Source organism: Pristis pectinata, chromosome 8, assembly GCF_009764475.1.
Source record: "Pristis pectinata isolate sPriPec2 chromosome 8, sPriPec2.1.pri, whole genome shotgun sequence".
NCBI classification, from domain to species: Eukaryota; Metazoa; Chordata; class Chondrichthyes; order Rhinopristiformes; family Pristidae; genus Pristis; species Pristis pectinata.
Genome location: NC_067412.1, coordinates 84,247,553 through 84,269,436, shown reverse-complemented (window position 1 = coordinate 84,269,436; position 21,884 = coordinate 84,247,553). Strand labels below are relative to the sequence as shown.

Here is a 21,884-nt window from a genome sequence, read left to right as displayed (position 1 = left end):
CCCCAACCTTTCCACTGCTCACAAGCTGGGCTTCTGTGGTCTTCCTTCTCATCTTCTTTAACAGAATTTATGGGAATATTTCTCCTAAATCTTTCTACCTTCCTTTGCAATCTTTTGAAATCTCTACAAACCTACCTCTTTGACCAAGCTTTAGGTAACTCCTAATTCTTCTACTTCCACTTGGAATCAGTTTTCACATTTGTGAAGTGCCTCAGCACCCTTTACAATAGTGAAACCTAAATAAATACACAATCTGTTACTGTTGAGAGTAAAGGAAGCCACAACAGAAGTAGAGATAGCTCAGCAGAACAAGACTGGAAAAAAAACACATGCATTGAAAAAGGCAAGCAGCACACAGGACCAAGGCAGGTTTAAAAAGAGGGGAAAGTAAATAAGAGTGAGGAAGGAAAATGCAACAGCAACATGTGAAGCCATTTGGCATATCTTTGATCATCCATCCATTGAATACTAATTACTTTATAGCACTGTTTTTTTTAGAAAATGTTTCTACAGATTAATACTTTACTTACTCTACTTGGAGCTACTCCTTTTGGGTTGACCATTGTGTGCAGAACAATTTCCTGGCAGCTACATTAAACTTACTGGTCACTAGTCTAGCACCTTGCCCTATTTTGAAAATTTAGTTTGAACTACAAGAAGAAAAAGTATAGTGTTGGCACAAGAGGTTGGAAAATAAAGCAATGTAATATCCAGCAGAGAGGTTTCTTCCTAGAGCTGGAATTCCAAGGATTGACGCCAAAGGAATGATTGTGACGGAAATGAAAGAAACCAGTCCTGGACTCATGATTGCCCTGTCATGGATCACCCCATAAGTTACATCACTTAAGTATTTGGAGAAGAAAGCCAATTGTGGAAGATGATGCACAATCAGCTGTCCATGATGCTATAAAGATCAGCTGATACATCACTTTAGGTTTATTTGTTTCAAGATAATTAGGGAAAAACTTTAAATAATATTTGCTCACTTCCTCCTCATCCCCCTGCTTGGTCTTTCCACTTTACCTGACATGCACCTGCCATGGTATGAATTTGATTCTAACTAACATGATGTGCTGTTTACACTGATTGCAATTATATCACTGAAAGAACTAAAATTAAAACCTGTGAATTTCAACAGTGAACTTGTCTACCAGCACGCCAGCATCAGTGCCATTTTATTGCAGTTTCAAAATGCAAATCATAATAACCATTTCACAACAGTATCATTCAGGTCATGAGACCTGTGATGTTAGGGCTACAATGTTTCCATTTCCCAGCATTCATTTATAATCTTCCCTTTTCAAATATTTATCCTTCCCATTACTACACAGAGTCTATAGCACTTGCCACACAATGCAAAACACTATGTGATCTAATAATCCACTATGATGTAAAAATATTTCTAACCTTTCATGTTATTCCTTCAATCCATTTGTGACAGCCTCCAAAGTGTCCTTGCTGCTGATACACCAGCCAGTATAAAAGAATATTTCACTAGAGACCATTCACAAACCTGAAAAGTCCCTTTCAAACCCTCGTCTTAACATTCCCTGCCCATTACTGCATCGTTTTGTGGTTCAGAGACAAGTGTCAGCAACCTTTCCCATTTACCAGCAAAAGGCAGGCACAAAGAAGAGCCATGTCGCCAAGGGAAGGACAAGGACAATCCCTCACTCAAGCAAAAGCAGAATAAAAAAAAAACTGGGTCTGTGTAGCAGCATTGCCAGAAGCATAGGGCCAAATAGTGTTCCCATTTTCTTTCCTGGAAATGGGCAGGAAAGATCCAAATGTTTTTTTAAGAATGTAATTACCTTGTTATTCCTCTTTTGCACTATTTATTTATTTTTTGGTAACACATTAATTTTTATGTCTTGCACTGTACTGCTGCTGTAAAACAAATGTCACGACATATGTCAGTGATGATAAACCAGATTCTGATAGAAAGGTGTGAATTGATACATGGTAAGCTTTCATTTACATATGCTGCTTACTATTAAATCTAGACCTAACATTTTCTACCCCGACCATTTAGTCTAATCTTACTGAAGCAGCAAGACATGCCTTACCTCTTAGATCTCGATTGAAATCATGAAGTCTCCGGATTTCTCCTTCTAACTTGTTCCGCATGGCTTTTTCCAAGCTTTCTTTCTTGGAAGACGACTTCACCAGGTTCTCATAAGCTTCTGAAACTCGCTCAATTTCCATTTCCAGCTGTAACAGGGGGAAATGTTTCTAATGAACTGCTTTACCACTGCTTGACCACTGCTTGACCCATAGCATTTGTCCCGAACATTCTGGAGCATGCAGCCAGAACCAAAACTGCACTGCAGCTACATTCATGTACCGGCACTTTATTTCCATTAAAATACTTGATCGCCATAACAGTACTGTTTTTCCCCCCACAAGTAGCTGATACCATCCTAAAGGATTTAAAACAAGCACTCAGAAGGAAGCATTTGTAAATCAATGGGCGTGCCAGTCAATGCTACAGCAATGAACAAAATGAGGAAGATACCATGGAATTCTACTTATTGAAAAACTGCGCATTTAAAAGTAAAATGCTTTGGCAGGTGAGTGGCACTAGCAAAGCTGCATTTATTGACTAAGCTTATGACCTCTGTTTGATAGCTGACCAGGGTACCCACCAGCCACTAGGGAATCAAGTGGGTAAAGTGCATTGCAGAGAGAATTGGAAAAGATCCCAGGAATAAATAGGTTTTTCCCCCCCAAGCATTAGAGCAACCTCTCTAACTTGTTTTGGAATTACTTCCTCCTTTTTTCAGCCATCCATGCTACATACTAATTACAAGCTCAGAGGTCAACTGCAAAAACAAATGAAAATAGTAGACTTAAGTAACCTGCCAATTTATTTGCCCTATCTTTTTCCTCAGTTTAATCTTGGGTAATTTGTTTTTCTATCAGGACCGCTTGCCAACATTGAGAAAACTGAGAAATCTAATTTAGTTCTTATGGTTGGAGTCAAATGCTTATTCTGCATTTACGTCCATTTGCTCTAAAATTAACTTGTGCAATCAACCACACCTCTAGCTCAAGTCTCAAAATTTGCCCAGAGCTCTTCTGTTCAAGCCAGTTCTCCCGACGCTCTTCAAACAAGCGTTTGTCCCCTATAAACAGATGTAGGCAAAAACATCTGACTCACCACCTTTATATGCCTTAATGCACAGCTCAGTGTCATACTGAACCTAATGGTTGGCAGGCATTATTGAAGGCACAAACTTCTGACTATTGTGGCTCTGACAGGTGCGATATGCATCCATTCTGTAATCAGGAACACAGTAGAATAATTGTTCATACTGGTTAATGTGCTACACGAGGAGCTCAGTAAGAACTTATATGTGCTTACCAACTGCCTAGCAACCAATTAGTGATTACTGCTCTTTTGGGAGAGAAAGGGATGAGGGGAGATAACTACAGACTCCTTAGGGTCAATAATGCCCAGGATTACGAGCTTTCAGTTCCAAAGTAACTGAGAGCATGATGATAGCCAGGTATCTCAGCACATTATTTGAAACTGAAGGAACAGAAGGGTTATCTGCAACTAATCTGTAAACCAATATGTTAACATAGATGCTCTTAGCTGAACAAACAGATAGAAACTGCATTCTGACATCTGTGCAGACTTAGCTGGTTAAACTCAGCATCCCCACATACATGCTTACCCAAGACTGAGTTTACCATTATCATCACTCCGCACCAGAGCTCTCTAGACGAAAGCAAGTGTGGCACATCCTTGTGTAAACTCCATGTTGGCAATGAGAAAGGTTCTGTCATTATGGATCTCTAATTATCCTGGTTTGGAAATTTGATTAAAACAAAAGGCTCATCCAAGTGCCAGAATCAGTGGATAAAAAGAAAACAGTAGGGGTTCTTTAACAAATTGACTTTGGAAGGATTGATCATTTTGGTGCACCTACAGACAAAACTGTGTTGCACATTAGATTAGTGATACATATTTTGATGTGTTAATCAAAATGAATATGTCAATGATCAGGATTTAAACTTTTCATAAGCATTTTCACCTCTGATATCGCTGCCTTACTCTTAATGATATGCATCAACCCCATTTGCAGAAAGCTCCTTTACTAGATTTTCCATTTCTCATGGCCTTTCAGCAAGTCACATTAATTGTGAGCCAACTGAGGGATAATTTCATGGTTCTAACATGTACACTGGATAAGTACCACTTCATTTTGGTGACCCTGGTAAATGATACGCTTTATTCTTATCTTTGGACAAGGCCCCAAAGATGAAAGAACAGTTTTGTATTCTACCAGTCATCAATTCCTTGTAGAATGATCTTTTCATACAATAGATGTTGTTTATACTACCTGCAGTGTAAAAGCTGCCCAACAGGCCTTTTTACCTTCTGCAATTTAGCCACTTTGTCATAGTATCCCTCCAGCTCCTGTCGAAGGGCACGATTTTCCTCTGACAAGATCTCTACCATCTGCTGAGCTCGCAAGACAATGGCCAATGGGTCTCCCTGGAACTGTTGATGCAAATGGTTTGCAGGAGGGCCTTGTTGAGGCTGGATACCCATTGGTGAGGCCGGGGGCTGCATCACCGATACAGACCCCATGGATGTCTGAGATGATGATGGGCTGTGCTGATAACTTCGCTGCTGTAACTGCAGTTGCTGAAATATCTGTCCCTCTTGATTTTGCCTGTCAATACAAGAATAAATATGCATAATACTAATATCAGATACAAAGGGTGTAAACCCAGTAGAAGAAAACAGCTATAAAATGGTGGTCTTCCATCTTGTGCAGTGCAACACATTTCCACCCAATCTATTGTCAGTGGCTCATCAAAAGAGTTGGGAAAGCCAATTCTCATCCTAACTAGAAGTGCACTAGAGTTCAGCTCTTTGCCAAATACAAGAGCCACATTTGCCTGCAAATCCACTGACTCTCCAAATCAAATGGCTTATCACCTGCCTGTGTGCGCTTCTCCCCCTCCCCCCACCACCTTATTCTGGCTTCTGCCCTCTTCCTTTCCAGTCCCGATGAAGGGTCTTCACCCGAAACATCGACTGTTTATTTCCCTCCATAGATGCTGCCTGACCTGCTGAGTTCCTCCAGCACTTTTTGTGTATTGCTCCAGATTCCAGCATCTGCAGAATTTTTTGTGGCTTTCCATATTTGGTTAGTACGAGCAAGTTAACTGCTAAATGGTGGCCACAGTGATGGAATTCCCCAAATATTTGCAGACAAGTAAAACAAGTATATGAAATTTGACTGCTCTTGTTATCGCTTTACACGCACCACTGATGGGTGTATTGCAGCCAAACAACCAGGTATTTACTCTTTGCTTCTTTCCATTGAATGGTATGATCTCAGCCCTCCAGCAACCGTCAGACCATTTTTTCCGATCAGTGTAATAAAAAGATCATTTAGCTTGGTCAGATGAGTCAGCCAAGAAAAAAAAACGCACCTGCTGAATAGTCTGAGGCAAACAGGTATTGATGAGGCTTAAAAAAAATTATTTGGGTTTTGAGCTGTGACTCTTCCTAGCATGGATTCTTTGTATTTTTTTAAACCTCCGAAGATATTTTACTTGTGGACTACCCCTCCCATGTCAGCTCATTTCCCCATGAGAACAACATTTTAGTACAATTGTCACATAAAACATTGCAGAGTAACCCTTAGAGTATAGCGACTCAGAGATAAATGACTGAATGGGACAGGAATACAGGCAGCATTATAGCAACAGATCTTATTAGACACATGTTAGGGATGGTAAAGCAATAGCAACACAAACATAAGTGAACAGGAGAAAAAAAAACAAATCAGCCATTGCAGCTAGAGCTGACATTTTATTAGATTATGCCAGGTCAACACCTCAATTTCATTTGTCCACTCTTGCTCTAAATGGCTAATCTCCCATAAATAAACTGATTCAATTGGCTACATACCTATGGTGGAACATAATTACTGTATGCCGCTCAATCTCAAGCCAAAACTTAAACCTCATTTGTTTTTTTGTTAACAAGTTCACTGCTACAACATTTGCATCTATGCAGATGCTTTAATGTAAAACAAAGTCCAAGATACAGCCTTGCAGAAGTATAATGAGACAAAAAACTGACCTCTATACAAAAGTTAAAGCATTAAGAGTGTGACCAAAAGCTTAGTCAATGAGGTAGGTTGGTTTTAAGGAGATGGTGAGGCAGAAGTTTAGAGAGGGAACTCCTGAGATAATTCCAACTGCAAATAACAAGTTAAAGATAGTATGACAAAGGAAAGGTCTTATAATATTGCTAAAGCAAATTGGTTGGGCAGTTTCAAAATTCCATAAAGGCAGACCTAGAAGGCGATAGGAAAACAGAAACGATAGTAATCCAATGAGAAACATAAAACATATCTAAGGTTCTATTGAGGAAAACTATGCTCTTTGACAGGAGCCGAAGGGATAAAAGGAAAAAAGACGGCTCCCTGACAGACTGAGGCAGGAGAAACTATATTCCAGAATAAGGAAATGACAGAAAAAAATTAAACAGAAGTGGTTTGTCCGTCTTCACTCAAGAACACACTGAAAATCTGATAGTAGGAGAGAACAAGTGGGCTAATGGAAGGGGGAAGTCGAAAGAAATTAGCATTAGTATCAAAGAAATAGTATTCAACAGTAGCTGAAAACTAGTGAACCCCCAGGAACTGATGACCTGCATGCCAATGTTTTGTAAGCGGTGGCTAGAGATTGTGTCTGCACTTGCCTTCCAAAACTCCATTGTTTCCAGAACAGTTCCCACAGATTTGATGGTAGCAAAAGTAACCAACAGTTTTTAAAAAAGGAGGATACCACAGAAAGTTAGCCAGACAATGGAAGTAAAGAATTTACTGTCAGGTAACAAAACATTTGGAAAATAATCATTGGATTGGGCAGGAACAGCATGAACTTTTGAAAGAGAAATCATGTTTGACAAATCGAGCTTTTTAAAAAAAATATATTGTAAACAGCTTAATAGACAAGGGAACGAGATGGTGTGGTGTATTTGGATTTTCAGAAGACCTTTGATAAGCTATCACACAACAGGTAGAGCACATGAGATTGGGGATAATTTACTGGTATGGATTGAGGATTGGTTTAATGGCCAGAAGATAACAGGAATAAACAGGCCACTTTTTCCACTGGGAGGTGGCAGGGACTGGTGCCATGGTTCCAGCTATTCACAATCCATATCAGAGATCAGTGAGGTAACCAGGTGTAAAATATCCAAGTTTGTTGATGGTATAAAGCTGTGGGAAGGATATAGAGTTGTCAAGAAGATATAGACCTATGAGTAAATGAGTGAATACATAGCAGATGGAATATAAATTAGGAAAAATATGGAATCCAGAAAAGAGTGGGGGGTAATAAAAAAAGAATACTTTTTAAAATTGTGAGAAACCTAGAAGTGTTAGGCATTTGGAGCTAACCGGGAATTGTTGCAAATGGATCAAAGTTAACGCAGCATTTTCTCCAACCTCTACCAGAGGGCAGCAGGCACATGGGAACACCACCACCCGTAGGTTCCCTTTTAAGTCATACAAAGTGACTTTGCATGTTGTTGCTATACCTAAATCCAGTAACTCCCTACCCAAAAACATCCACTTTTTTTTTTAAATATACAGGTGTTGCTGGAATGACCAACATTTATTGCTCATTCGTAATTTCCCTACAAGTGATCGTGAGCCGCCTTCTTGAACTGTTGCAGTCCATCCACAACGTTAATGGATAGGGACTTCCAAGATGTAGACCCAGCGACAATGAAGGATCAGTGATTACTTCCATGTCAGGTAGGTGTACAGTGTGGGGGTGGGGGGGGGGGGGGGGGGGGGGGGGAGGAGCTGTGGGAAACATGCAAGTGACTGCATTTCTATCAACCTAAGACATCATTCTTTTTGGTGGTTGAGGTCATAGATTTGGGAGGTGCTGTTGGAATATCCTAGGTGAGAAACTGATAAAACCAGTGTACACACTGCAGCCACTCTACATTAGTGGTGAAACAAATGAATTTTAGGGTGATGGATGGGGTACCAATCAAGTCACCTACTCTGTTCTGGATGGTATTGAGCTGTTGGAGCTGCACTCATCCAAACAAGTGGGGAATATCCCATTACATTCTAGCTTGTAGAGAGTGGAATGGTTTTAGGTGTCAGAGGTATTACTTATTGCTGGATGCCCTGCCTCTAACCTACTCTTGTAACCACAATACATGTGGGTTCTGGATGAGTTTCTAGTCCATGCTGACCCCCAGGATATTGATGGTAGAATCTCACTGATGAAAACACCATTAAATGTTAAGAGTAAATATTTAGACTCTTGTTGGAATGATCACAGGTTGGCACCTTTGTAGCATGAATGTTACTTATCAGCCCGAGTATGGTCTAGATCCCACTGCATGTAGGCATGGGCTGCTTCATCTGGTGAGGAGCGTGTTTGGAATTCAACATAATGCAATCGTCAGTGAACATCCTAAACTTTTGATCATATGCTGGAGGGAAGGTCATTGATGAAGCAGCTGAAGACCAGTTGGGCCCAGGACACTGCCCCGAGGAACTTCTACAGCGATGTCCTTTGGCTGGGAAGATTGACCTCCAACAAGCACATCTCTTCCTTTGTGCGAAGTACAAATTCAACCAATAGGGTGTTTTTCCGTTGATGCCCATTTTACCAGGGCTCTTCAATGCCAAACTCAGTCAAATTAAACCATGATATTAAGGGCAGTTACTTTCTTCTCACCTCTGGAAGTTAGTGCTTTGGTCTCTGCTTGGATCAAAACTATGATGAAATCTAGGGGAGAGATCCAGATGAAACCAAAACTGTGCACTGGCGAGTAGGCCATTGGTGAGGAACAACTATTCAACAGCACTTTCAACAATGCCTTCCGTCTCTTTGCTGATGATCTAGGGTAGATTGATTGGGAGATAGTTAGAAGTATTTGATTTGTCCTGCTTTTTGAGAACGGAACAAACCTCCTATTTTTCCAAACTGCTGTCTGGATGCCAGTATTGCAAGTGTACTGGAACTGCAGCTAGTTCAGGATTGCAGATGTTGTCTAGTTCCATAGTCTCGGCTGTACCTAGTATCCTCAGCCATTTCCTGATATTATGCAGAGTGAAACATGTTGACTTAAGAATGTTGGAATGCTGGGATGTTGGAATTTCAGGAGAAAGTTTAATAAGGTAGCTCAAGGGCAATTAGGAATAGGCAGTAAATGCTGGCTTTGCCAGATGCCCACGTCCTTTAAACAAATCAGGTTTTCAACTACTACAGCACAAAGTGCATTTTCCAAGTTTGGTTAGAGGTGTTTAACAGCTTCACGCATCTAAATTGGTCAATTATACAACTTTTGTTCCAGCCCTTCTAGCCATCAGCATTAACTCTGTGCACATTGGAATTCTTCCCTGTAGCTTCATATATAACAAGGGATATTTCACCCCACTTTGTCTGATTTCAGCAGTAATACCCATGCCCACTTATTCTTCAAGTTGTTTTTTTTTAAAAACAAGCAAGATGATGCTAGCAATACTACTGCAGTTTTGTAGCAGTTAAATCCAACACATTCTTAACTGCACAAATCATAGTCAGAATTTTCCCAGTTTTACTTCTCTGACATCTATAGTCTGTATATTTTAAATGCAGGAGATCAGCCCATTCATGGTACTTTTTATAAAAATAATTGATTCTTGGATCAGAACTTGGTTTATTGCAGCATAGAGCTACAGAAGATGTTGAAGGGTACTTCGAACAACAAAAAGTTGTTACATCTGAGTTCCTGATCCCAGCTGTGTAACCAGTGAAGGCAACAAGTGGAGGCCAGGTGTTTCCCTACAGGAAGGAAAGGAGAAAAACAATAATTCAGATCACAAGTTCGGCCCACAATTAGAAGTTCAAGAGGGCCATGGGTAGCTCGCAAGGGAATAGGTTATCCACCAGTGCTGATAAACTGTCAGTGTTATAGTCTTAGGTGCCATTTTATTTCCCAATTTTTCAATGTTACAAGACCAATTTGCCTTTGGGACTTGCCCCAAAAACAAACTGCACAGAATTCTAATATATGTGCATGTTTAAAATTAGTCAGAGCAATGTGCACAAACTGGAATCCCAAAGGTTCATATGGTCTCAATTGGTTTGGATTAAGTTAAATAACCTTGTTTTTTTTTAAGTGAAAATTCCTCATGTTTCCAGCTTCTTTTGAAAAAGCTTCCATTTTCAAATGTTTCAGTGAACTCTAACTTTATACAATACATCAATATGTTCATCTCCTAATTGCACACCATCCTGACTTGGAATTTTATCACAAAACCCAGGTCTAAACCCTGGAATGTCCTCCCCAATAGCACTGTGGAAATATCTTCACAAGGACTGCTGCAGATGAAGGCACAGCTCACCACCATTTGATCATGGTCCATTAATGCTGGGCTTGCCAATGCCACCAAAATCTGCCAAAACCTTTCAGAAGATACATACCCAAATACTAGAAAAGAATTAAGGAAGCAAAGTGCAGGTAGAGTTTTGTGAAGAGTTTCAGTTTGAGATCTCTTTAGACACATACATATGAGCAAAGCACCAAGTTTAATTGATATGCTCACTCATCCAAGCAAGCAATAATTGAGAGGGTTTATTCTTGAAGAATGCAGCCTAAACCAAAAAATGGCAGGGTTTCTCACACCCATTGTTTTGGAGCTCCTTCATAAATGTAGTTTAAGATGTTTATTGAAAAGAAGAATTCCTCACAAAATGCATAATTAAGTTTTGACCTGTCAGAGTTTCAGCAATACAGCACAGATTTACAGCAAATCAGACAGAGAATACAAAATATTTCAAAACAGAATAAAGTTTTAAAAGGAAGCTATATCAAAGCTAAAGGATATTTCCATGTTTTTACCATCTACAGCAATCCTACAGCAATAGTAGATGCTGTTTTTGTATATTAGTTGATCTTTCCAGAAAAACACTAGTATCCATTTTGCTAGTCTTCCATCCTCTACATTCAATAACCTCAAATTTATTTGGATTACTTCTACCAGTATAATCCATCAAGTCATGTTCATCTATCAAACCATGCTTGCTGACCTATCTTGGATCCTGGTCCACCAATCTAGCAAATTAAAATTCCCACCCTCATTCAAATCTCCATTGCCTCAAACATCTCCATCTCTACAACTTTCAACTCCATAATCTCCAAGAGTTTTACATTTCTCCAGATCTTACTTCTTATCTATACATTTTGTTGGATTGTCTCCCTTCACTCAATGTTATACCTTTTAGTCTAATAGAGTTATATAGCCCAGGACTTGGCACCAGGTTACAGGGTACACATCCACACAAGCCAATAAGGTTCCAGGTTTGATCTAGGGTCTGTATTGAATTAGTTTTCTCATTTAAGACCGAAATCAGGATTACTTCACCACCCTACACCAGGGAGAAAGGAGGGATGGAAAGAAAAATCTAGCACATCAGGTCCCACAACTAATAGCTAAGCAACAAGTCCTGAGCTTGCATATAGCACAGGGGAAAACAAGATTGGGCTCAGTTATAATATTCCTATTTCATTAAACAGTTGATAATCACTTCTTTAACTATTTATGTGGACAATGGCTACTAGAACTCATCACAATACTTCAATACAAACCATCTTAGAATATAACCTAAATATTGACTTTGAATTGAGGAAGACTTGGATGGAATCTGAGCTAGACCACACTTGGAGTATACACGTAATTCTAGTCTCCATTTTACAGAAGTGATAGTAGTGGAGAGGCAATAAAAATGGTTTACAATAATACCAGGTGAGGTTACACTCATAGGCCAATGCATTTTCCCTAGGAAAGAGGCCAGATAGGTGATCTAATAGAAGCAAGTCAAGATTATGAGAGTTTGATTGAGTAAACAAAGATGAATGGGGTGTTGGGGTTGGGTGTGTGGAAAAGAGGGCATCAGTAAGCCAAAAGGTTAGATGACAAGATGGTCACTATTGAATCCAATAGGAAATTCAGAACCCACCTCTGAGAATGTTGCATGTGAATGGTATTTAAACACACAAGGGAGAAGGGAATAAAGGCTTTGCAAATAAAACTGGATTAAGAAGGGTGGGAGGAAATGTATGTGAAGCTTAAAGTGCCAGAACAGCCACATAGGGGCTGATTGACCAATACTGAACATCATATTCTTTGTAATTCTCCATAAAACCATTGACTGAGACTTCACACCTCAGAAGCAACAAAATTATTATAGGAATTAAAGATGTAATTCATTTACCTGACAGCACCATAATCTGGAGGTGGCTGGTACCTCATACCAGGAGCATCTGGCCTGACATGTTGTGAACTTAGGCCTGGTTTTAATACCTCAGATGCCATTCCCAATCGGAAGTCACTGTAGCAATTTCCATAATCCTGAGCCTTGGAAGTAACAGTTAACGTAGGTGTATTTTTGTATGGATATTCTGGCGGGGGCCCTCGAGGGTCCGTCCCTTTCACAGACGTCTGAGGCAAAACATGGCCAGCACTTGTATAGAAGTCATTTGCCTGTTGGGACGAAATCACACCACTTGCAACGGAAGACTGTGCTTTGACACCATTTGTCGCTAAAGAGAGTTGCATGAGCCGTTCACTCAGAGAGCGAACATGACCTTGTTTCAAGTCTTTTAGCCCATCATCTTGGTGAACCTTTCCGGCTCCCACCCTTTGGACTGTGGACCGACCTTCAGTTCTCATCTTCTGGTTATTTATTCCAGTAACAAAAAAAGCAGTTCCCGCTGCTGTATGCTGCTGTCCTCTGAAAAACTGTGATTGGACCTTTGCCTCTTCGTAGGTTGGGAGTTCCTCAGTATTCTGTGCTGCTCGGGTCTGCAGCTGCTTCTCCATGACACTGTTGTCAACCTGCAGCTCCTGGCCCTGGGGTTCCTGTCGTGCAGAATGTGGGACCATTTGACGCTCATCTTGTGTCACGCCATCATTGGAAGCTATTACAGACCCATTGCTGTTGAAGGCAATGACGTTTACTGTGGCCTGCTGGTGCAAGGCAAGGAGGTTGCGATTCTCAGTGGGGTTGCCATAACGGAGTTGCTCTTGTAACAAACGCTGTAGAACTGTCCCACTTGCTCCTTCTTCTGAATTTCTCATTTCAAGCTTGTGTGTTCTGTGAATGTCTTGCAGGTATGTACATCAATGCGAGCCTTGTCTTCAGGAGAGAGAAAAAGAGATAAAAAAAACATTTGACACGATCTCAGAATTGTTTACATTTTTTTTTACATGTACACAATTAAAAATATCTTCGAATTTAAGTAAGAGTAGAATTTTAAGAATTGCTTTCAGTGGCAAATTCCAGATAAAGTTTTGAGACAAAATTTCTGACTGGCTGAGATCATACCCAAGTTACACAAAGACATTACATTCCCACCCCAGTTTCTTTGTGGGTAACTGTTGCAACTGTACTCGTTAATAAACCAGACAAACCAGGTAGGCTGCAACTGTAATCATTAGTCTGAGTTACTCAATATTTCCCCAGATACAAAGGATCAAGGGAGGGATTTGCTTCATTTCAATTGATCTTGCTGGCTCTGGACAAAAGAACAGAAACAGATCACAATGATTGGTTTCCATTGCTATTTGGGGAACTGGAACAGCATTACATTTGTGAACGTCTAACACAAACCAATAGCGATTCAGGTCTTCATGCTCAATTCCTGAGTCTGGAAGAAAGTCCACTTAACAAGATACTAGCAACCCAGAAACCATGCATCAGAATAACCCTCAAACTTTAGGAAAGCAATGGAAAAGGATCTTCCCAATACCAAAACTGTGTTCCTTTAAATGCTAATATTCTTGGAACTTGGGCAAGAATGTAATCACTTCCACGACAACAAGCTGACACATGAAAGGCTCTTCTGTCATTTCACAATTCATATATGAGGTACTAAGTAAAAGTAATTGAGTTGTCGTGGAAAAGAAATGAATCAATAACAACATCCGGCTTGCAGTGATTAAACTGTGTGGTATGTGGTTCCACCTATAAGGGTGGAATTTTTATATGCTCTGCTTATCTTATATTTTACTATAGCTTGTAATGGTATCAAGGAGTGCGACACCATCTTCAAAATCAATTACACTGTACCACAGATAATTCCTTAAAGAGAACTCGAAAGCAACTCAATAAAGAAGTAAAAATGTCACAAAAAAAGTTAAAAATTTGGCTGATTCTTTTCATTTAAATTAAGTTTGAAATATTCTAAATTAAAGACCTTACATGTTAAATTGGCTTTTTCTTTTGAATGCTAATGATGCATTTTTATCAATTTTCCTACTTAATTAATATACTGGTGTTTGAACCTGATTGGCTTATTGAAGTACACAGGATATCTTCAGTGAATTAGACAAATACTGTTCAACTCATTATTAATTAGTTCAATTTGCTTTTATTATATATGAATCACTTAGTGCTAATTATCCATAACAGTGGTAAAATACCCAACAGGGCTGATCATGCATGCCACAGCTTTACCTAAAGGATCATGAATTATAGAGTCGTAGATAGTTATACAGCTCGGGGCTAGTCCCAATGCCCACATTTGGCCTCTAAACCTTTATTATCCATGTACCTGTCTAAATGCCTTTTAAACATAATTGTACCTGCCGCTACCACATCCTCTGGCAACTCGTTCCACTTACCCACCACCCTCTTGTATTGAAAGATTGACCCACAGGTCCCTTTTAAATTTTTCCCATTACCTTAAATCTATGCCTTCTTGTTTTAGACTCCCCTACCTTAGGAAAAAGACTGTGACCATTCACCTTATACATGCTCCTCACAATTTTATATACCTTTATAAGGTCACCCTTCAGCCTTCTATGCTCCAGAGAAGGAAAGCCCAAGCCTATCCAGTCTCTCCTCATAACTCAAGCCCCTCGATCCCAGTAACATCTTTGTGAATCTTTTCTGCATCCTTTCCAGCTTAATGACATCCTTCCTATAGCCCGCCATCCAGAACGGTACACAATTCAGTGATGTTGTATGATTTTCTGGTGTACAGATTATTCAGTGGAGAAACACACGTCTTATGACAAATTAGTGTTACCACCTACTAGCATACTGACAGCTGTACTCAAAAGAGATAAAGAATAAAAATAAATTGGTAGCCAAGAGAATACATTGGAAGGAAACAAATGGGGGAATGAGAATGTTATGAGAGATGGCATAGAGTCAATAGACCAAATAGCCTCCCATGTCATAAGAAAATATGGGGAATATTAAGTCAAATCAATATAATTGAATGCCACACTGAATGTAACAAGTGCAATATTTTCCCTACTACAGTATTTCACATTGTCTCAAACAACAACTTCAGAAGCAAAACACAATTATCCAATTTTCATCATTCAGGTGAAGGCGAATAAAAATTTCATACGCCTGCTATCAACTTTTGCTAGAAACTCAGCAAAACTGGAAAAGGTACAATATTGTCAGATATACATTTTCCAACTTCATAGAGCCCGAGCGTGTTTCAGATTCTGTTACTCCATAAGCAGCACTGAAACAATTAAGAAATACATGTTTATTGATTTCTCAGTTTAAGTGGTAATAGGCAGTGCAGGCAGATTAATTACACAAAACTGTAGATGCTGGATATTAGAAAAATAGAAAATGCTGGAAATACATAGGTCAGGCAACAGAACTGATCAAATATTATTGACATGAAAAATTAACTATTTCTTGCTCCAAAGATGCTGCCTGACCCAAGTATTCACTGCAGAGAGATGAAATGAGGTCGACCCAAATTGAGGAAGTACCAAAAATTCAAGTTGCGAATTTCTGTGGGGGATGAGACATAATTCTTCGCCAGAAGGGGTTATGGAGTAAGATAATACTCTTGACAATGCACACCTATTTTTGGTAATTAATCAAAATTCCCTTCCAATCTCAAGTTCCTAGACTACACCTTACTCTGACAGCAGGCACTACACTGAGATGCTGCTTCTGTTTCAGGACAGTGCCTTCAATGCTCGGCACTCTTTTGGTTTGAACTTTTAAACAATATTGAGCTCCAATGGAAACCAGATTATTTTAGTGCACAAACACTAGATCTCCTGTTTACCTAGCTGTAAGAAGGGAACTTGTATCCAAAGATTATAGTGCATTTAATGCAGTTCTGGCTATTGTACTTGCAAGGTGCACTGATGCAAAGGCAAAGAACACAAAAGTGACAGGAAATATTAATAACCTGCAACCCTCAAATATAAAAGCATTCTCAATGATGCACAAGTAGCTTGGGGATATCGTTTCTCAAAGTATCACAGCACTGCCTTTCATTCAATATTTCACCCTGATGGTAAATTTCTGATCAAAATTCAAATTCACAGGCACACACCCATTCTAATTGTGTAGCAGTAATTTTCTTTTAAGCTTCTTCATCGCTAAAATCCACAAAACTAAATTACCAAACTCCCATTCCCTACGTTCCCAGGTAATAATATTCCCTTCTCAAATGTGTACCTTTTTGAATAAGTCATTCAATAGCTCAGTTGGTGGCATTCTTTCTGTGAAGAAGATTAAGGTTTCAAGTTCCACTCCAGGGACTTCACACCATTCACAGAGTAAAATGATACCATTCTGCCCATACATAGAAAGATTCATGAAATTGGTGGACGTTAAAAAAAGGGAGAAAGAGAGAGATATGCCTGAAAGGGGTGCTACCTTTTGGATAAATACATTAAGCAGATAAATCATCCCTCAGTGGATGCAAAGGTATGCCATGGCACTAGTTTGAATAGCAAGGTAGTTCTCTCTAGAATGTATTTGTCATTCAACTAATACTCAATATTAGAGTATCTGAATCACTATCATGTGGATATATTTGTAAATTGACTGTAGTTCCCACAAGACAATAATGAGTATGTCTCAAGCATACTTAATTATTGACACAGGAGACAGCAGACGCTGGAATCTGGAGCAAAAAAAAATCTGCTGGAGAACTCAATGGGTCGAGCAGCATCTGTGGTGGGGGGGGGGGGGAAAAGAAGAGGAGAAGAATTGTCAACAATTTGAGTCAAAATCCTGCATCAGGATTAATTATTGTGCAGCTTTTTAGGACATGCCGAGGTCAATAAAGGTCACTACGCAAATGCAAATTAGCCTTTTTATTAAATCTAAAATTGCCATTCATATCCAATGTAAAAATCAGGAATATAAGATAAAAGATCAGATATCTTTGTTAGTCACATGTACATCAAAACGCACAGTGAAATGCATCTTTTTGCGTAGAGAATGTTCTGGCAACAGCCCGCAAGTGTCGCCACGCTTCCAGCGCCAGCAATAGCGTGCCCACAACTTCCTAACCCATACATCTTTGGAATGTGGGAGGAAACCAGAGCACCCGGAGGAAACCCACGCAGACATGGGGAGAACATACAAACTCCTTACAGACAGGTGGCTGGAATTGAACCCGGGTCACTGGCGCTGTAAAAGCGTTACACTAACTGCTACACTACCATGCCTGCCCTCAAACACTTGCAATAATGGGAAAGCAAGTTATGTGTTTATAACTGGAGGCTGTTAGACACGGCAAAGAGATATGAAAAAGCTGATTTTGTGAATGTTCACATTCTCCATTATATTCATGTAAAAAGCCAAGAAGCATACAGAATTTCTCTCACTCCTGGCAATGGTCCATGAAAGAAAATCTACATCATACAACAAAAGCTTCAGTTTCAAGACTGTGAAGCCATGTTTTTAAATTTTCAATCAAATTATGGAAAGTCTTGCACAATAGCTCCTCAGTCTTGTAACAATGTACCGTGCAGTAATATAGTTGTGCTGTTCATTATGGTGGTATGGCGGTTACAAGTACTGTACCTGTTTCATGCGTTATGGCCTCCTCAGCTGCAGTGGAAAGCTTCTGCAATTTCTGATCTTGTTTCTCTAGGTTAAGTAGCATTTTGAAAACAAAGCCACTTAGTTCCATGTTGGTCAGAGAGCCAACTACCAAGATCCTTCACATTTTTATGACTACCATAAATTAAAGAAATAAAACTTCAGCACATTCAACTTCCCTCACTGCCCTATTGTAAACTTCAGCACTATGTAAATAACACCAACACAAGATCAAAGGCATAGCAAAGAAATGAGATCACCTGAATTGCCTAGATAATCTTAAAACAATAGTACCTGTAATTCCTTTCAAAGTTAATATACCTGCTGTTAAGCATAGGAACATCACAAAATATACACATTTAACCAAAGATTAGATTAGAACCAAATTTAGATACATTTTCAAACCTAGGATGACCCAACGGCTGTCTGCAGTTTATCTACACAAACAACTCTTAACTCTAGCACACCAACATCTTTTCTGATGCTTGGGTTAAGTTCTCTGGCAAAATAATCTGATGCCCCACACTGGATGAGAAGAAATTCTCAAGCCATCGTCTTCTCTCTCTAGTACAAGCTCCACCCTCCTGCCACCAATTCAACCTAGCCATCAAGATGAGCTTCAGGCCACAGATTCATGCCAAACCAGAGACTGCCTCGTCCCACCTCCATAATAGTACCGGATTCTGCCACTGAAACAGAGTCAACACTGCAATCCATCAGAACAGGAAAAAGTTAGGGATGTAGCACGTTACAAGTTCATACAGAGGCAGGGAAGGCAAGAACAAAACAGATCTGCGAGTAGAAATGGTCAGAGCTGCAACAACTTCCTCCCGTTACGCGACGGCCACGAACCATCTTTAAGTTCCTTGGCTGTAGGAGGATTGGAGAACTGCTAATGTTGTACTGTTGCTTAAATAGGGAGGAAAGGACAAGCCGAGTAGCTACAGCCCTATTAGTTTAACTTCAAAATGGTGAGCAAATATTTGGAATCAATTGAGGTTCAATATAAGCTTTCATTTAGAAAGGCAGAGTTTAGATTGGTATTGGTTTACTATTGTCACTTGTACTGAGGTACAGTGGAAAAACTTGTCTTGCATACCGATCACACAGGTCAATTCATTACACAGTGCGGTTACGTTGGGTTAGTACAGAGTGCATTGATGTAGTACAGGTAAAAACAATAACTAGTAAAGTGTCACAGCTACAGAGGAAGTGCACTGCAATAAAGTGCAAGGTCACAACAAGGTAGATCATGAGGTCAGAGTCCATCTCATCATATAAGGGAACCATTCAATAGTCTTATCACAGTGGGGTAGAAGCTGTCCTGAAGTCTGGTGGTACATGCCTTCAGGCTCCCGTATCTTCTACCTGATGGAAGAGAAGAGAGAATGACCTGGGTGGGTGGGGTCTTTGATTATGCTGGCTGCTTCACAAAGACAGCGAGAGGTAAAGACAGAGTCCAAGGAGGGGAGGCTGGTGTCCATGATGCGCTGGGCCGTGTCCACAACTCTCTGCAGTTTCTTGCTGGTTTCTTGCAGATTCAAATGTTGTTTAAATTTGCTGAGAGTTTCTTCTTCAACTTCCATGGACACAATGGACCAAATGGCCTCCTTCTGGGTCAAATTTTGTGACGTATTGATTGTCATAGAATTATAGCAGAAGCAGCACAGAATCATGTGCCTGTGCTCAGAATAACATTGAAGAGGCAGCTAATCCCAGTCCACTGCTCTCTCCCACAGCCCTGCAAAGTCTTTCCTTTTAAACGCACACCAGAATTGCATTTGCCTCCACAACTCGTCCTAGCAGTGCATTCCAGATCTTAACTCACTAAAAACATTTCTCCTTCATGTCACTTTCAGTATTTTTGTCAATCACATTCATTCTATATCCATTAAAAAGAACAAAGGGCTTTAACAATTAAGTCTAAATCATTAATAAATTTACTTTTTAAGGAATATTTTCAGTACTATTGACAAAAGATAAAGGAACCTTTTGCAATAATCTATTTTCTATCACACAGCCAATTTTCAATACATGATGCTACAACCCCTTTTATTCCATGGGATTTAATCTTGATGACTAGCCTATTATGTCGCACATCTATATATGACACATCCAACATATTTTTTCCTCAAGGACCCTTTTTTTAAGCAATGTTGTAACATTTGTCATTCTGCCAACCTCAAGCACCATCCCCAAACCCATAAATGTTTGGGATAGCATAGCCAGGGTCTTAGTAATTTCCTCCACTCAGCAACCAGAGATGTCACCCATTTACCAGTTGATTTATCCACTTTAAGCACAGCTTACTTTATTGCTTTTTTTAACCTCTATAGAAACTCAACCACATCTTCTGTTGCTGAGACTCCAGCAACATCATCTGCCTTGGTAAAGACTAATGTAAAGTGCTCAGTAAGTACCTCAGTAATACTCTCCACCTCCTTGACATTTTCTCTTTGGTATCTAATTGGCCCTATCTTTCTTCTTACAACCTTTTCCCTGTTCACATGACGAGAAATATATTTTTGGATTTCCTTTTTTATGTCTGCTGCCAGTGGTTTCGCATGCTCTCTCACTTTTTTTTACTTCCCCTCCATTAACACACAAGAACCTGGCGTTTATCACAAAACTTCAATACTACTTGTTCACACTTTAGGCATTCAGAGCTTTGGCTTTATTTCTAGTCCTCAGGAGGAGTGGAAATGGAAAGTAGAAAAAGGTAGCAAGAGACCAGCACCTTTTGACAATTTCAAAATTTCAGATACCAAACCATCTTGGATATTTATTGCCATCATTTTATTGTTACCATTTTAAAAACCTGGGACAAAAGAAATAGGAGCAGGAATAGGCTATGCTCTCCCTTGAGCCTGGTCCACCACTCAATAACTCTGACTTTACCATGAGGCAGCACTGTGCAGTACTTTCATTGCAATAGTTCAAGGCAACAGCCCAGCACCATCTTAAATGATAAAAAAGGAATGGGTAATAAATACAAGCTTTTCTACTGGATGTTCACACTCTGCAAACAGACTGGATTGAGGGCAAGTGTTGAACAGGACCTTGAGATAATGGCTCCAGGTATGACATTTTCTGTTGATTCTGACACTGCAAAAAAAACCTTTACAAGTTCAGAAGTGAATGATACTAAACATTAAGACAGAAGAGAGCAAAAAAGTGACATCCATTTCAACAGCCAGACATTGAGGTTTAGTTTACATTTTTTAAATTTCCAGACAGCTTGCTCAGAAACCAGACTGTCCAGTCCCAAATTAAGCAGATGAGAATCCCAAAGGACAGGCATTAAATTGCCATTTCAATTTAAGAATTGAAATTTTTAATACCAGCACGAGTTCTTTTCTTTCACCTCTTGAACCCAGGTTAAATTCCAGAATGAAATTAAAAATCTTTAAGGATATTTAAAAACAAGAAAGCAATGGCAAACAGAGACTATTACAAGCAAGAAATTAAGGGCAGCTGCCAAAAATGAAGTGAAAGTAGGAAGCAGAATTGGAAAAGTGGAGAGTGCAAGCAGGGATGCATGGACTGGCAGGATTATTGATGGATTCATGGTCAAGAAGTTAAAGATCTTGAAACCAATTTCCAAGAACAAGAGAGAACCCACGAGGCTTGACAAAAGAGTAATTGAAGCGCAAAGCTTTGAGCGGATGTGGAGACAAACATTCAAAATGATTGTAATTTATGGAGGACAGTTTTGCAGAAGTCAAACTTTATGGTGATAAAGGCATAGAATAAAACCTTAGCAACAGAGGACAGAGATCAGGGGATTGTAATTACTGTTCTGAACCATGGGAGACCATAAAAGAGTATGCTGTTCACAAGTGCCTAGCATTAGCTATCGTGGGATAGATCCCAAGGCAAAAACATCTGCCCCAATTCCTATGGTCATCCATACCACAATAATGCACCAAATCAAAAGGAGACCTTGCATCAGCATACACATTTTTGAAACACCAGCATGAATCAAGGAACTAGTCTCAACAGAAAAAAAA

General features: G+C 39.6%; 1 protein-coding gene across 3 annotated transcripts in view; it reads right to left on the bottom strand.

Annotated features, from left to right (window-relative positions):
* amot (angiomotin) overlaps positions 1-21,884 on the bottom strand; it is a 59,579-nt gene that overhangs the window by 24,558 nt on the left and 13,137 nt on the right. For all 3 annotated transcript variants that reach the window (XM_052022135.1, XM_052022136.1, XM_052022137.1), the window contains exons 2-4: positions 12,265-13,188; positions 4,385-4,685; positions 2,067-2,211 (exon numbers count right to left, since the gene is read on the bottom strand). In XM_052022135.1, coding sequence (XP_051878095.1) covers positions 2,067-2,211; positions 4,385-4,685; positions 12,265-13,130 — 1,312 coding nt within the window. In that variant the 5' untranslated portion in view covers positions 13,131-13,188. The remainder of the gene's footprint in view (positions 1-2,066; positions 2,212-4,384; positions 4,686-12,264; positions 13,189-21,884) is intronic.